This window comes from Notechis scutatus, chromosome 8, assembly GCF_049901735.1.
Source record: "Notechis scutatus isolate UNSWTSFEM ecotype Mainland chromosome 8, rNotScu1.2, whole genome shotgun sequence".
Classification (NCBI taxonomy): Eukaryota; Metazoa; Chordata; class Lepidosauria; order Squamata; family Elapidae; genus Notechis; species Notechis scutatus.
Genome location: NC_142016.1, coordinates 4,800,702 through 4,818,496, shown reverse-complemented (window position 1 = coordinate 4,818,496; position 17,795 = coordinate 4,800,702). Strand labels below are relative to the sequence as shown.

Genomic DNA, 17,795 nt, shown 5'->3' with positions numbered 1-17,795 from the left:
GCTAAAGATGCAGGCTGAAATGTTCTGCCTTTTTTATACAAATAACTGGGAAGAACAGGAAGGAGTCTTGGCTATATCAGACCAAGTTCTCAATTTTAAAAAAAATTTGTTCTAATTTGGTTTGGTGGCGAAGGCACCAGGCTAGAAACCAGGAGACAGTGAGTTCTACGGTAGTCCTGTTTTAGGCATAAACGTCATTTACCTGTTATGGGGAAAGTAGGAGGAAGAGGAAAGAATATTGGGTGTATTTGTCACCTTGAGTTATTTATAAACAATAACAAAGGCAGGATAAACATAAATAGTAAGAAAATAAACTCATAACTGATCACAGGTTGTATTGGTTAGAAAGTTACTTACAGGTATGCCTGGCTGACTCACACCTGGAAGACCAGGGTCCCCTTTTTTACCAGGTGGGCCTGGGATACCAACTACTCCAGAATCTGTGTTGATCATGGGACATGACTCACAAGCATCTCCCTGTAGGATGAGAGAAGGCAGGTGAGAAACAACACACAGTGATGTCAGTTCCAAGTTTGATACAAATACTGTGTTATTTCTTCATACAACATGTCACACAGCCATTGGTGACAGAAAGTTGCAGAACTGGAATGGAAGATATGAGACTCTTCACTGGTCATGCTCTCCACATCCACAACAGTGTGGCCAAAAAGCTTTGCACAAGCTTTGTGCAAACAGATTGTTTAAATAACCTTTGAAGAAGGTTTACAGAAAGAGGAATAAGCAACCAGAGGCTCATAGACATCCTTGAACCTACTTTTCTATAACCTCCCCATGTCATCTGAATAAGGTGCAAATAACTGGTAGCAGGGGAATCCGCTATTCTGTGGAAATATATGAAATCGCAGTTTGTATCTTAAAAGATTCATGTAAGAGTAAAAATGCTTCTAGGGATTTTTTTTTGAGGGCGGGGGAGGGAAGCACCATTTAAGCAAATCTTCCTCAGTAGGTGTTGTGGTCCACCAGCAGCCTGCAGAGCTGGCAGCAGAGTCGGACAGTGGGGAGGAACATGGGCCAGTCCGGGAGTCTGGGGAGGTCTCTGATGAGGGTCCTGCCTCTGATACAGAGATGGGGCCAGGACCATCTGGGAGTTATATGCTGACTCTGGAGCTTCCAGAATCTGACAGCAGTGAGGCAGAGGAACAGGGGGAGCCTGTTACCAGTGCATGTGTGCACAGAGCTGCCAGAAGGCAAGAATAATTAAGACAAAAGGGGTGACTTGGGAGTAAGGCTTGGAGGTGATTGGCCCTCCCATAAGACATAAAGGAGGAGCAAAGGGACAGGAACCTTTTCAGGAAGCAACTTTGTTTGTACTGGTCAGTTTGAAACTTGAAGCTCAATGTTGAATTTGTGCTCTGTTTGGTCTTATATAACTAACTGGCAATTTTGTCGTTGGCAGCATTTCAAGAAAGATAAAGGTGCATGCTTATCAGACTTATCCTGAAGGACTTTGGCAGACTTCTGTGGGACTAGTTACAAACTGTTTGAGACTCATTATGGGCTGTGAATTACTATAATTCACAGCCGTTGAAATAAAATAAAAGATTTTTGAGACTAACTTGTGTTTGTTAATATCTCAGGAAGCCTTGGTCAGAACAGTATGTCATATGTATTATACCTTGACTTTTTTTTTTTTTACCATAACTGTGACACCCTACCAACTCTATTTATTAATGACTGTGTTCCTATGGATTTACAAATGTGTTAAAATTATCCTTTCTACTTGCAGACAGCTGGTGAATGAGAAACAATTTAGTCGAGCTGAGCTTAATTAACATACATATTAGTATGTGTCCAAGCTAGTTTTCTTACAAGTTCCAACTATTTCAAAAAAGCAGACTCTCACCTTTTCACCTTTCACCCCTGCTGGTCCTCTGATGCCAGGCTCCCCAGGAAGGCCATTTAAACCTGCTTCCCCAGGTGTGCCCATATCACCTGGGTTTCCTGCATCACCCTGGAAAGCACAGAAGATAGAAGGAGACAGAGAGATGAAAACACCTTTGAGAATGGCCTTCTCTCTTATTCGTCAGTCTTTGAAGAATCAGAACACATACACACAACACACACACACGTGTAAGATATGAAAGAAAGTTCATCCTTCTAAACCAAAGTGAGTCTTCTGTAGACAGCAAAACATGCTGGATTCAGATGATCCAAATCTGGTGCTCAGTGTGGCTATGTTCATGCATCACACTCAAGTGAGTTCAGATGTAAATAGTTACAGTTGCACAACTCCCTAAGTGTGTGCTTCTGTATATGTTGTGTCTGTGATGCCATACAATATGACATCAGACCAGGGGTGGGATTCAAATTTTTTAACAACCAGTTCTGTAGACGTGGCTTAGTTGGTGGGCGTGATTTGGTGGTCATGTGACTGGGTGGGCGTGGCTTGGTGGTCATGTTATTGGCTGGGTGTGGCCAACTCAATATCACTCACATCGAGGCACGTATCTCCTCGCCTGGCCTCTCATGACTGTGGGGATGCTACAACAGTTGTAAGTGTGAAAAATGGTCATAAGTCACTTTTTTCAGTGCCATTGTAACTTTGAATGGTCACTCCACACAAGCAAAGTACCAGCAAAGGAGGGGAAAAAAACTCCAAAGAAGTTCCTGAGACAGGAAATCTAGTCCTGCCAAGAATGTAAAAATGGTTAACGGAGAGGCAGTTTCTGTAAGCAACACCAGAATGTTTCCTTCCTGCTTCCTTACAGGATTAGGCCAGTAATTTCTTCTGACAACTGGTTCTCCGAACTGCTTAGAATGTTAACAACCGGTTCTAGCGAATAGGTGCGAACTGATAGAATCCCACCCCTGCATCAGACTATACCCAGAGCAATGTGTTACAAGGGCCAGAGCAGGCCTTCTGTAGCATGGCCATAGAACTGATACCAATGGTGTAACAAATGTCAGATATGAGCCTTCCCTTAGCTACGAAATAAGAGCAATTGGTTCAATTATTTTGCAGGGCTGTTGTAAAGGAAAGAGGGGAATGAATCATGTGCACTGACTAGTACTTGCCCGTTGTGTTCAGGTGCCTCTCGGGTTGGTCACTTCAAGAAATATCAATAATTTGGTTTAGATGGCTGGGCTGGGGTGTCACACAGGGCGGAACTGGTCCAGGGCTGCAGGTGCAGGTGGTCGCCCTACAGGGCTGGCTCATGGTCTCCTTTCCCCTGTGCTTCCTGGGTTGACACAAACCTCGTTCGTTAAACTGGTCTCGTGCAGTCTTGGGGGTGCCCCGCCCCGCAACAAGAGGGCGTTGAGCGACGGCGCCTCAATGGGTTTCCCCCCAACAGCGTGCGTCAAAGGCCTCGGGTCGGCCGCGTGCTGGTAGCCTCCTGGTGTACTTACTACAATGGTGAGGAATGTTGGCATTATAGGATAACAACATCTAGAAGGCCAACAACTTTTGCCTCACTAATTATAAGAAAGTGAGAATATTTGATGTGGCCACACCCAGCAAACTGGTTGTTAACATAAGTGCAGCCCACCTCTCACTGTAAGTGTGAAAAATAGTCATGTTCCTTTTTTCAGTGCTGTGGTAAGTTTGAATGTTCATTAAGTGAACTATTTTAAGTTGAGGACTACCTGTACCATGCTGATATGATATCAATGGTATCTTGTGAAGAACATGATGTGAACGAAGGCCAACACTAGCTAAGGATTTCCGGCAGCTGTGATTTCACATTTTTTGTGTATATAATAATAATAATAATGGTGAGTGCCTGGTGTGCTTTAATCAGTAAGGTTACAGCTCTATGATGGGTGCCAGTTAACACAATGCCAAGTCCTCTCACCACAATTGTACATATTGTTTCTCCTAAATTCTACGAAACCTTTCTAATTCCTAATGCTAATTCCAGGATCCCAGGGCAAGGTTGCCAGGCAACCCTCAGGCTTTCGGGTGATGCTGGCTAGAAGAGGAAAGGTGTGCGGGTGCACAGGCCAAGATGGCCTGCTTTGTAAGGGTTGCTAGGCAACTGTGGTTCTAGTTCTTGAGTCTTGGGGCCTGTGTGCCTTTCAGAACTGCATAAAAAGGAATTTCCAGAATTAAATTATTTCTCAGTTCTGAAGAACAAGCTGCTTCTGCTGAAATTATTTTATCTATATTCTTGAACGATGCAAGAAACATTTTTTTTTCTCTTCATTTTGCTCTGGCCTAACATGCATACATGCATTTGAACCCATCTACAGGTAGTCCTCGACTACCTGTAACATATATATATTTGCACCCATACAGGTAGTCCTCAATTTACAACCACAATTGGGGCCCGAATGTAGATTGTTAAGAAAAATGGTCAATAAGTGAGCCAAATCTGATTTTGCCATTTTTTATGACACACACTTGTTTAAGTGGCCATTAAGTGAATTGTAGGTACTTAAGTGAATCCACATTTCCCCCATTGACTTTGCAGGTTGGAAGTTAGCTGGGAGGGTCACAAATAATGCTCATGTGACACCAGGACACTGCAACTCTCTTATTTTTTATTTTTTTTATTGTATAAAATACAAAAGGAAAGGAAAGAAAATAGGAAATTAAGGGGGGAAAGGGAACGGGGAAGAGGGGGTGTGAGATACAAGGGGGAAGAGAAAAAGAAAGAAAAGGGAGCATTGACTTCCAACTCTTCCTAGCACAGTACAAGATAAACACACTTGAAACTCAACTTTTTGCTTTTATATATTAATATATAACTAGGCATTTTTATAACTCCAATTTTTTCTAATCAACGAAACAAAAATCGAAGTTTCATTTTTTTTTCTTCACAAGCACTAATTCCAGAAATGATATCCAAATAAGACCATACCTTCCTCTTTAAAGAAAGTATCCAATTTAAGGACACTTCAAGTGTCATAAATACATGCCGATGGCCTGAATTTTGATCACATGACCACAGGTATGCTGTGAGGGTTGTAACTATGAGGACTGGTTGTAAGTCACTTCTTCAGCACCACAGTAACTTTGAACAGTCAATAAATGAATGATGTATAGATAATTTACCTGTACAGATAATTTCCCTGTATAGGTAAATTACAGTGACCATCCATCCTTTATTATAAAGGGCCATTCTTTATTTTTTAAAAAACCTGTCCTTTAGATTTATTTAATTTAATTGTTTATTTTCTCGGTTTGGCCCTTGCATTTCCTTTCTGTAGCAAATAAATGTACGTGTGTATATCTCCTTATAAATCTCTTTCAGATTTGCCCCCTTTTCTGGTTTGTCCTTTATTTTCCCCAAAATTAGGGTCACTATAAAGTGAATGCATCACAAGGATTGCTGATTTTTGAATAAGAAAAGGTTGTGTGAACTGCTGTTTCCAGGCTTTGTTTGATGTGTGAACCAGCCCATTGTACCATATTCAGTAGACCAGGATGAATAAAACCTTGGTTTGGTGTAACTAGGTGAATCTGTCTAACTGCATCTCCCTCAAACTTCCTGTTGTAGCCATGGCACATCTGGTGGGCATTGGTCCCTGCTGGTGATAGGATAAAGGCAGACCCATTTCCATCTTTACTTACCCTGCAGCGTTCCAAGTGCTCAGTTTTAAAAGATGCAGTACATGTGGAACAATATTATTCTTATAAAGATTGAGGAAATAATCTGTTTTCCATTAATAAGGAATGCACGAATGGACTCATTTTCTGCCAGGGCTTATTTAAAAAGGGTTTAATCAGAATAATAAAACAGACTCCACTGAAGGAGCAATTTTCTACTCACATCATATTGTAGATCTGGGTGGTGGTTAAGAAATGGAATGAATAACAGAATAATAAAGCTGGCAAACAAAGGAAATATATCTGCGGATATTTCCAGTGTTTTTTCTGTAGCTTTTATAACTTGATTGCATTACAAATTATTGCAGTTTTTTTCCACAACTAGTTCATGTCAATATATAATTTATGCATTTTTGCTATGATCCAGCCTTAATAATGCAAATGAATGCACTTGCTTTGCAACACATCAGTGTTTTGGGAAACAAATTATGTTCCTAGCCACAGTCAGGAGCTCATCCTGTTTACTTTTGGGCTGAAAAACCAAAGCTTTTCCTTACCTTCTGCCCTTTTAGTCCAGCTTCTCCGGGTATTCCCTAAAGCAGAGAAAAAAAAATATGAACTCAATAGTTTTCCACCCAGACTGATTGATTGCAACTACCTTCTGGAAGCCGGAAATTCCTTTTATAGAGGTTTGGCAGGCAATCTAATAAGAAAGCTGTTTACAGTATCTTCCGCAATCATGTTCTGCATGGAACAATGGCATCAGCTGTCAAATCATAGCAAGATGCACTGAGGAGTCTTTGGTGCTCTCTAAGCTTGGTGGTTTTCTTGCAGATGTTTCATTATCCAACTAGATAACCTTATTGGCACTCCCTTTTAACTCTGATGTTACCTAGTTGGGTAGTGAAACATCTGCAAAAAACCCACCAAGCTCATAGAGCATCAACAACCCCACAGTTCATCCCTGAACTACAAATATTCTGTTCTATTAGTAAAACATACTGTTTCATGTGCTCCACATTTCTGACTGAAAACTGTTTTCATTAATAGTCAACCAATGGTGGCCAAATCTGGGTGATACACTGATCAATTACACCAATGGGATTTCCCACCATGTTTTGGTACTCTTTGGGCTAATTTGCATAAGCAGTTTGAACAGCCCAATGATCATTTCCCAAGGGTTGAAACACACAGATATTGTTATCCTCCACCTCCCCTCAGTCTAACAAAATGGCCCACCCATCTTTTCCAGCAACACCGCAAACATAGCAGTCTCCTAGTTAGGCCAGCTCATAGAAAGTAAGGAAAATGGCTAGATGGAGATATGCAAAGCTCCATTGGCAAGGGGTAAATATTTTCTGAGTTCAGATAAACTTTTAAATCTGGCTCAGACAGAATGCTCTCCAATTCACTGAAAGAGCATGAAGTACAATCCAAGGAGACTTGCAACATTTGGTTATCTTTGCCAATCTCAATTAAAGCAGTTTTAGCCTTCTTGCAGAGTTGATTTCTTGGTAAGGTCAGCAGTTCAAGTGGTGTTGCCTGCTCTGCTGGAATTCTTTGTAACCGAATTCCTTTATATGGGCTACTGTGGCAGAACCCTCCTGTCCCCATCACTGGTCACTGCTTTCCAAGCTATTTTGTCTTGACTTGCTCTATTGCATACCCTCTTCAAAAGAGACCTTCACTGGTGAATCCTTTTTTAAAGAAATGCATTGGCAAAATGAATTAAATGTGTCCCTTTTTTCTTTTACAAATGGGGGTATGTTGATCCTTCCTTCTTTCCTCCCTCCCTCCCTCCCTTTGTTTCCTTCCTTCCCTCCCTCTCTCCTTCCCTTCCCAGTGAATTTGGCAACAATTCTGCCAGTTTCCCCTTCTAGCCTACCTGAAGGGTACAATAATGCTCCTACTTCCCCCCCTTTTTTCACCAATCTACCAATGGATACACCTGACTGATAATCCACATGGGGAGTCACCAGGTTGATGTAAAAGACATGCAGTGGGAGCCACAAGTTCTTCAGAACCCTCCAATGAAAGGGGAAGTGATTGAACTTGCTTTCTTGTGATGATGGAGTAAAGAAGCAAGGAGATACACAAACTGAGCTTAAGCAAGTGCAGTCTGGACAGAACCCCAGGCTGTCACTGCTGCCAAAGGAGACAAAAGGGTTGAAATGCAGAAAGGGATTTTGTAAGCCAACTGTCTATGGAGATCCTCAATCATTCAGGTCACGATTGTCCCAAAGGTGCTTTTCAAATGGCAACTGGGCTTTTTGGGTTTTTTTTTCCTTGAAAACATGTCACTTCTCATCCAAGAAGCTCCTTCAGTTCAGCTTCTTCAGATCAACTGAAGAAGCTTCTTGGGTGAGAAGTGAAATGTTTTCAAGGAAAACCCCCCAAAAAGTTCACTTGCCTTTTGAAAAACACTTTTGTAAGCCAACTCTATTTTGAGCAAGTTTATGTATTCATGATATTGAACTAAAATAAAATGTAGACACCTTTCAACTTAAATACAATCCTCTTTTATTGATAGAGTCATCTTATTGGTGCGATGTATGTATACATTTAACAAATAAACAAATAGATAATGAATACATAGATATCACTACATCTCTGCTGCAGCTCAATTGCAAAGTAAATGAATGCTATGTCAGGAAAAGGTGGTTTCTATGTCAGGAAATGGTGGTTTCCTTCCACATCTAGGTACCATCTTCCAGCAAGTGCTATTAGGAGAACAGCTCCCCTTTCTCCTCCCCTCAAATGAGATATAATGAGGGTCCACTCACTTGTTTTCCCGGAAGTCCAATCCCAGGGAGACCCAGTTCACCCTTTTCACCCTGAGGCCCAGGAACACTGATGGTAACCTTTCCACCTTCTAGAGAAGAACAGGACGTGCACGATTCTCCCTGAGAAAAGGTGGTGGGATAAGAGAAAAGACTTGTCAAAATCCATAGCTCTCTTCCAGGAAGAGGTGAGTCATGCTTGTTTCATTTCTTGTTATCAAGTTGCTCACCTTCTCGCCTTTGACTCCTGGACCTCCAGTGTCCCCTTTATTTCCCCGGATTCCCTGAAAACAGAGAAGAAATTAAGATGCAATTAAGAAGGAAGTGGAAAAGGGGAAAAGCCAGAGGGTTCTTTTAATCTTGTTGGCACTGTAGTTTAGATAGATAATGAAACCAATCATTAAAGTTAATTGTCCAGAGTTAGAATGTATTGAACAGCTCTCCGAGCTCCTGTGTGTGAGTGTCTGGGTTGTAACATCTGGAACAGAATTTCTGAGGAGGAAAATAATCCCACAGAGAGCCTAACTGTATGCAATTCATTCATAAGAATATAGAATTACTATTCTTTGCTACAACAATCTCTCCTTCTACACTCATTTGAAAATGCATTCCCCTTTCCTTGGTTATTAATTTTTTGTTATTGTTAGATATTTTTATCCCACTTTTATTATTTTATAAATAATTGAAGGTGACAAACATATCTATTCCTCCTCCTCTTTTTCTGAAAACAACAAATATGAGATGAGTTGAACTGAGACAGAGGGATTGGCCCAAGGTCACCCAGCTGTCTTTCATACCTATGTCAAGACTAGAACTCACAGTCTCCTGGTGATTGGTCCAAAGTCAACCATTTAACTTTCATGCCTAAAGTAGAATCAGGACTCAGAGTCTCTGGTGATTGATCCAAATTCACTCAGCTTTCATGCCTTAGGTAGGACTAGAACTAGAACTCACCATCTCCTGGCTTCTAGCATGGTGCCTTCACCACTAGACCAAACTAGCCAGTACCTGGAAGGTGATCTGAAACACTGATTTTTTTGAGAACTCGGAAATGGTGACATTTTATTTCACTGTCATTTCTCACAATTCATATGGCTTTCGTTCACTTTCACAACATCTTCACACTATTCAGACCACAGAAGGTGATTCTGGAGAGAACCTACTCACAGGTTTGCCCATAGGTCCGAAAAGTCCAGCATCTCCCTAGGGAATAGATAAACACAGGTGGGTTACTGAAAGAAGAAAATGGGCCATAATGGAATTTCTGAGATAAAAACAGCCTATTGATCAAAGGATTAACCTGGGAAATGGCAGTGGAATAAATGAAAGCATAAATCATAGCTCAGGGTGCAACATTTCTCATTCCAAGCAAACAATAATATGGTATTAAGCACTATTGGCAGTTCAAAGTTGGTACACTGAATTGATTTTGATGCTCACATAAAGAATCTGAAAAACTGTCATTGAGTGACATTAAACAGCCTCAATGATGATTATAAGTTTCCAGCAAACCCTGCAGATTTCTATGGAAGATCATTAGGTTAAACCTGCAAATACGTAGCCTTCACCAAGACAGGAAGCTTATATGTTCATGCATTGTGAACATGCCACTGGAATCTCTGCCTTGTAAAAGAAGATAAGGGATTCAGGTTTATGAGCCTAAATCTAAGACTGTAGATTTATGTGTTCTTTGAATAACTCAGTAATAATCCAAGCAAGTAAAAACAGGGCGGATAATGAAGGAAAAGACAGAACAGTATACGCATATTATGCAAGCACGCAGATACGCATGTAAACAGTTACAGTTTCATTAAACTCTGAATGAAGAAACACCTGAAACTGAATTATACATGCTGAACATTTTACCTTTTCTCCTTTTAATCCAGCCATTCCAGGAGGGCCAGTTTTGCCCTGTGGGGTGGGAAGAACAGCGGGCAACTTTAGTGAGGAAACTATTAATATGGCACTTATCAAGATAATTTATCAAAAGTAAAAGTGGTCTTCAACCTGCAACTACAGTCGGGACCGGAATTACTGTTACTAAGGTGGTTGTTAAATAAGTCATGCCTGATTTTTTTTTTTTTTTTTGCAACAGTTGTTGAATGAATTGTTGCAGTTGTTAAATTAATCAGGAAGTCATTCAGGAAATCTGGCTACCCTCACGGACTCTGTTTGTCAAAAACCATCTGGGAAAGTTACAAAGGACCCTATGAGGCTGGGATAGTCCAACTGTCACAAATACATACCAGTTGCCAAGCAACCGAATTATGATCATGTGGCCATGGGGATGCTGCCACAGTCATTAAATTTATGAGCACTGGTCATAAACCCCTTGTTTCAATGTCATTTAACTGCAAATGGTCACTAAACAAAAGGTTGTAACTTGAGGACTACCTGTAATATATCCAGAGAAAAAGTATTCTTTGTAACAATATAGAAATGGTTTGCCACTGTATTTGTGACTTTTTCCATTTTTCAATCTAGCCTACGATCCTGGCAAGATTTCAAGACCAGCTAATGTCAACTACTGTAGAGAGCAACAGCACTCAGACTTATATACCACTTCACAGTGCTTTACAGCCCTCTCTAAACTTTTTATAGAGTCAGCCTATTGCCCCCCCCCCCCCAGCAAACTAAACCATTATTTTACTGACCTGGGAAGGATGGAAGGCTGAGTCAACCTTGAGCTGGTGAGGATCGAAATGCCAAACTGCTGACAGCCAGCAGTCAGCAGAATTAGACTGCAATACTGCATTCTAACCACTGAGCCACCACGGCTCATACGACACTGTCACGAATGAAGGCAAATATATGTGTCCCAGAATAATGTTACAGGATCCAATCTGGGTCAGTGACTGGGACTATAGGGTTTAGTCAGAATGATACATTCTGGTGATAAAGATGTTCCCTGAGGATGGGCTCCAGAATGAGTCCAAAAGCTTGGAAGACTAAAACTCTAGTCCTGGTAACCAACCCAGAATGGATCTTAGATGCTGTCAATTAATTAATTGGATGGCCCGTTTAAATAGTTTAAAACAGTTAAACTTTCTTGAATAATGCTCCCCCTCCCCCCGATGACCCATCAACCAAACCTTGATATTAATGTACAGTATTTTGTGCTCTTCAATATCATCAGCCAACTTTGTAGAAGAAGGCTGAGGCAATGAGCAAAAAGCGGCTCAGAAGATGATATGAACATCATGGACTTTTCCATTTACAGAGAATGTTCAGGGCATTGCATTCTATCAATGAGGACCAGAAACCCTCCTTCACATTCTCCTTATTGCTCTTCATCCCTTCTACCTGCCAGAGACTTAAAGTCATAAAAAAGGAGTTTGTACATACGGGAAGTCCAATTGAATTGGTTCCTACAGAACTATTTTTCCCACGAAGTTGTGATTCAAAACTGATGCATGACAAACAGGGTTCACCCTAAAAAGACAGAGAGCAAAAAGCCAAGATTTAGATAGGACCAGTTCAGTTCTGCTGGCTGTTAAGTCAGTAAAGCTTCCACCAAAGATGGTGTCAAAGGAGGTCAGGAGCAGACCAAGTTAGTGTCTAGTAAATAGACTTAATCTAAGGAATACAGAATACAGAATAACTGAGTTTGAAAGGACGAGTTTGGAAGTCTTCTTATCCAACCTCCTGCCTAAGCAAGAGACCCTATATTATTCTGAGCAGATGGATGTCCAATCTCTTCTTAAAAACCTCCAGGGATGAACCATCCACAACTTCTGAAGGCAAGACGTTCAACAACACTGATTAATTGTTCTCACTGGCAGGAAATTTCTCCTTAGTTCTAGGTTAGATCTCTCTTTGATAAGTCTCCATCCATTACTTCTTTTTCTGTCTCAATGTTTCGGGGAATAGGTTGTCTCCCTCTTTTTTGTGACAGCATTTCAAATACCGGAAGACAGCTATCATGTCACCCCTAGTCCTTCTCTTCCTTAGACTAGACCTACCCAGTTCCTGCAACCCTTCATCATATGTTTCAACCTCCAGCCCTCTAAATCATCTTTGTTGCTGTTCTTTGTACTCTTTCCAGAGTCCCAACACCCTTTTTTGTATCGTGGTGACCAAAACTGGATGCAGTATTCCAAGTGTCGTCTTACCAAGGCACTATATAGTGTATACTATACGTAAATGGGAAAAGAGATCAATCTCAGTTTCAGAGCTATTATGATTATTTGTTTTACACATGCTTAGTGGTCTGTAGCAGATTTGTGAGTAAAATCGGCAAAAGAGAGGAATTTACCAAGAGGAGAAGGAGGCAGAGAAAACATCATAGCATTGATTCGTTGAATAGGATCTGAAGCCAGGAAGTCAGCAAGGGGGGGGCAGCCTAAAATTAAAGAGAAAATAGGCCCAAGGAGAGATAAGAAAGGGATTATCCAGAGAAATTGCCAATTACCTTTTCTCCTTTAATGCCATTAATCCCAGGGTCCCCCTAAAAGAAAAAAGAAAAAAAAAACAAGAAATGGAAATTGGGAGTAGAAAAAATGAACAACCCTGCCTCCAGCTGAGAGTTGTTCACCATGGCAAGGCTGCTGCATCTGGGAATCCAGACAGTAAATACAGTTGACAGAAGTCTGAAAATGGTTCCAAACAGCTGTTATGTACACAGTGACAGTTCTTCCAAGCCCTTCCACCTGGTGACTTAGAAGACAGGGGGCTGAATGGATTGGTGCCCAATTGGGCATTTGTCAGTAAAAGTTCCAGAACCGGTTCAATGCTTAACTTCAGAGGTGACTCATGTCTGTCATACCATAGTCAGCATGAGTGGAATTGGATGTAACCAAGCAAAGACACTCACCAATTTTGGAAGTGTGCTGGAATCAGGCTGCAATGATTGCCTGCTTAATGGCCCTTGTGGTTACTTTTTACTTTCCTTTCTGCCCCTTATATTTCTGGGTCCTGCTGGTGTGAGCAAGTCAGAAATCTCTTCTTCCCAGCTAAGGGATCTCAGAAAGAGCACAAAGGAAGTCTTAAACTAAGACTGGGAAAAGGTGCTCTTTTTTCCACCTCAACTTTGCAAATTTCTTAAGCCCAGCTTGCAAATATGAAATGCACTTTTTTAAAAAAAAAAAAATACAAGAATATGGGTGTATTTTGGTAAATCTCAAAGTTGTACATCTGGACCTGCAGTTTTACTCAAAACAGAAAAGTTTTCACAAGTATTTTACATGCAAAGAAACAACTTAAGAAACTTGGTTTTATGTTGAGCTTGGGGATGTGTGTGTGTGTGAGAGAGAGAGAGAGAGAGAGAGAGAAAGAAAGACCATCTCCTTCTTGTGTTCATAGTTTGGATGATGCCCAACTGCTGCATGGTTTACTATAGTGTGCATTTTATCTATTTCATTGTAAACTACCTGGAATCACAGCTATCAACATCGAGTAAATAAACACTTAACCCAGATAGCATTTGCCATACCTCTCCATGCAGTTCTATTCTGCACACTCATCTTGTTTCTCTCATATCCATCCACTGCTTTGTGCATTTCCTTTGTTCTTTAAAGCTCTCACTCCTCTTTCTGAAGATCTCATCAATTCCATTCAACCACGACTTTCCTTGTTCTTCTCCCTCAACCCATTTTTCCCCCGTTTGCATACTTGTTGTGCAATTTGATACAGTATTACTTTACTTTCTGTTTTTAGCCAAGCCGCTGAAATGCACTTCTTCCATATAGGTGATACATACACCTTCCTTATTTCTTCATTCTTGTTTTATCATCGCACACACTTAACCATGCTGTCCCATTGCATTCAGCAGTTTCCTATGTGTTTTCTGACATATTCAGTATTAACTTCCATGCACCTATGGTGGCAGAAACATGGTCTAACGTATGGCCCTTTTGGCTTCTTTTGATGACAACATATTACCTACTGGTACTAACTTTCTACCAAGTAATTGAATATCTTAACTTCCCTATCTTTAATAAGAATTTCACTGAAGTGCACCAATTAATCAATTTTCAATATTTTTTTCCTTTTATATACACTATGATTTATAATTCTTACTCCATTTTCCCTGTGAAACACAACTAAGATGGTCATTGAAACATTCATTTTTAGAAGTGTTTCTTATTGCTACTAATGTTTGGTGCACAACATTTGGGCTTTCAGCCAAGCATGTTATCAGCTACATTCATATCCCTAACCTGTCAACTCATGAAACATTCCTATGCCTGTTTTAGTAGTTGCCATAAATAAAAAAAAAAAAAAAAAGGGGGTGGGAGGAAGGAAATCTGGAAGAGCAATGCAGCAGTTTGAAAGCGAAAGTACATTCCAACTGTTATCTTTAAAAGATTGTAACTAAAATACCAGAGCTTTTGGTCTCAAATATATTTAATTGGAGAACATGAATGATGACACCCAGCCCATGGATGTGCTCAATTGGAGAATCTGGTTTATGAGACACCTGGGGGGAGTGGGGAAACAAGGTCACAGGGGACTGTAAATTACGTAGGGTAGAATTGGCTTCATGCAGGGCAGGGCCAGTATGTTGCCTTTAATGAATCCTTTGAAGTTTTTTGAAGTTTGGCTCGAGAATCCTGGTTTAATTAGGGCAATTGCTGGAATCCTGACATAATCATTATACAGATAAAGAGGTAAAAGTTTCCTGTGTCCAGTTGTGTCTGACTCTAGGGAATGGTGCTCATCTCTGTTTCTTGTCTGGGGCAGCAATGTTGTCTGAAGACATTTCTGTTATCATGTGGCCAACATGATTATATGCTAGAATAGAGAATAGAGATGAAAGGGACCTTGGAGGTCTTCTAGTCCAGCCCCCTGCTTGAGGAGAAACACCTATACCATTTTAGATAAATGACTGTCTACTCTCTTCTTAAAAACTTCCAGTGATGGTGTGCCCACAATTTCTGGAGGCAAGCTGTTCCACTGGTTAATTGTCCTCACAGTTAGGATGTTTCTCCTTAATTCCAAGTTGCTTCTCTCTTTGATTTGCTGAAGGCACACAAAATGCTGTTACTTTCCCACCAGTGGACTCATTTATCTACTCGTATTTGCCTGCTTTCAAAGAGCAGTGCAGTGGCTTAATGGTAAAGATGTTTGTCTCCAATTCAGAAGGTTGAAGTTCAGTCCTAGGTAGCAACAGATATTTCTCTCCTAGGGCGCAAAGAAAAAAAAAGTATCTGCTGCAAACTCCATGTGATGTCAGTAAACCCTCAGCTCCATCCAGTTGCCCCAACTCTACCCTGAATTAAGGGATTACAGGACTGAAAAAGGGAGTTATTATTACATGTATATGCCACCTATCCTACTATCAAGCAACTCTCACATGCCTTCTCTAAATCAAAATATTTTCTTTCTCCTTTGCTTCTTAAGGACCTACTGAAGAGTAAAATTCTGATCTGTGCTCTCCCTGCTTACTGTAAAGCCATGGTGCACTTTCCAAATTGTCATTTTTGATACTTTTTCAGTCAAAATTCTACCAAATGGTTTCCCAGATACACCTAATAAATTTAATTCCCCTGTAATATTTGCATTTGTCCTTGCGATCTTTTCCTTTGTATAGGCCGTAATGACAGCACAGCTCCAATCATCAGACATAAATGCATTCTGTACACATAGAGTAAGCAGAACACACAGCATCCAAATTTCAGTGGTTCTCCAATAATTCCATATACTCCTTAGCCTTGGCCTTTTTTCAACACCCACACAACACACAGGTTTTCGTTTTTCAGCTCTTGTTACTTAGATAATAAAGTTGAACAAGTATTTATTTCAGTTCCCCTCTTCCATTTACTACTCTCTAAAATATTCCTTGCAACATTTTCTCATTTCACTTTTGAAGGAGAATTTCATTTCATCACTTTTATTTTTAATTCTATGCACTCTGCAGGAGATTCCTTGTTTAATCCTCTCTCCCTACTTGCAAAACAGTAGGCATTTTATTTCTATCAAAATCTCCCTGCGTTTTCTCAGGTTCTTTTAATCTTAACCATTCCTTATTTTTTCGGACTATATTTTTGCAAATTCTTCTCTTTCAATACATATTATTAAACATCGTTCGGCTTTCTATTTTGCAGCAATCATTCTCTTATATGCATTATTTTTCATCCACAACCTCTTTTCCTTCATCATGCCATTACTTTTTTTCCCACATATCCCATTATTGTAATTCCACACCTGCTGTGGCATCCGGAAACGTGATTGATTTTGTTTTGTGCAGCTTCCACAATTTCTTCCTTTGCATCTGAAACTTTTTTTGATACCTGATTTCTATTTTTTCTTCCTGCAATAATTTCTACTTTCACCCTTGTTATTTCTCTTTCTTCAATTTCCTTCCATGTTTAATTTTTCCCGAGAACCACTTTTTCTCACTGATAAATGATTTGTCTCACATTGAAAGCATCGCTTAGCTAATTGTCTCAGTCTTTCACCATGGACCATCAAATCAATCATGCTTTTAGATTTGTATTAATTTCTTTGCTTTCCAGCTGAGAAAGGCAATGTGCTGACTTCACAGTCTTGGTTCTTCACTGAAGGAAACAGCCTCTCTGCTCTTCTTTTGATTGTTCTATTAATTGTTAAGTCAAAAGCTCCCCTTGTTTCCCTTTGTTTAAACTAAGCTCTAGGTTGATGAATGACAAGACGGAGGTTAAAATTACAGAGAAAGCGGAAATGGCTTCTTACTGCTCTCCATCTAAGCAAGTACAGTTTCTTCAAACTGAAGAGCAATCAAAAACTGGATTTATTCCGGAACTTTATTTATTTATTGCAGAAATATGTAAGGCTGCTCTATGACAAGTCTGGACAGTGTCTAGTTGAAATAATCATACTGTACAATTAAAACTAACAAATAACACCCAACTGCCAGGAGACATGCAAGACCTGCCACTCATTCTAACTACAAAGGCTGGAGAATCAGCCAGATTTTCTATCCATGTTTTGAACATGGATAGTGGGGAGATCTTAGGGAAGATGGTGTTCCAGAAGGCAACAGAAAAGGCATACATCCTGGGGTGTCACTAGATACACAATTTAATTGGCAGGGCAAAGAGCACGCCAACTCTGCCTGATTGTACAGGTTGGGCAGAAGCCATGAAAAACAGGTGGCTCTTTGGATAACTGTGGTGAAATCTCTAGCTAGCGTAGAGGAGGAGGAGTAAAGAGGCTGACTAGCTTAGAGTCACATTGTGAGAAGAAACAACAGAGGCCAGACTTCTGAAGTCTTCATCTGCCTGTTCCCAAGAGAACAAAATTGGTCTGGCAAGATTTTTCTAAAGAGGAGAACAACTTCAAAGGAATTCCTTGTGCCTGAAAATAATCATGCATCAAGGCTTTTTATCTGGCCTAAGCCCAAAGACAATGCAACAAGATCCAAATTGAGTCCAGTTCTTTATTTCCTTACACCTAAAGAACCAAGCCTTACCAGATTAAAGCTATAACCTTATAACCTAATAGAGATGCCCTGGGAGATTCCAAGGTGTGGTTACCCAGAGCCTTTTCCTCCTTCCTCATCTGGTTCAGGTCTGTGCAATGTC

The 17,795-nt window shown here is 40.4% G+C and overlaps 1 protein-coding gene across 6 annotated transcripts in view; it reads right to left on the bottom strand.

Moving 5' to 3' along the window:
* The window catches only part of COL16A1 (collagen type XVI alpha 1 chain), a 234,413-nt gene that overhangs the window by 70,531 nt on the left and 146,087 nt on the right, over positions 1 to 17,795 (bottom strand). For all 6 annotated transcript variants that reach the window (XM_087970506.1, XM_087970507.1, XM_087970509.1 and 3 more), the window contains exons 24-32: positions 12,704 to 12,739; positions 11,638 to 11,724; positions 10,159 to 10,203; positions 9,460 to 9,495; positions 8,523 to 8,576; positions 8,296 to 8,415; positions 6,070 to 6,105; positions 1,865 to 1,972; positions 358 to 477 (exon numbers count right to left, since the gene is read on the bottom strand). In XM_087970506.1, coding sequence (XP_087826632.1) covers positions 358 to 477; positions 1,865 to 1,972; positions 6,070 to 6,105; positions 8,296 to 8,415; positions 8,523 to 8,576; positions 9,460 to 9,495; positions 10,159 to 10,203; positions 11,638 to 11,724; positions 12,704 to 12,739 — 642 coding nt within the window. The remainder of the gene's footprint in view (positions 1 to 357; positions 478 to 1,864; positions 1,973 to 6,069; positions 6,106 to 8,295; positions 8,416 to 8,522; positions 8,577 to 9,459; positions 9,496 to 10,158; positions 10,204 to 11,637; positions 11,725 to 12,703; positions 12,740 to 17,795) is intronic.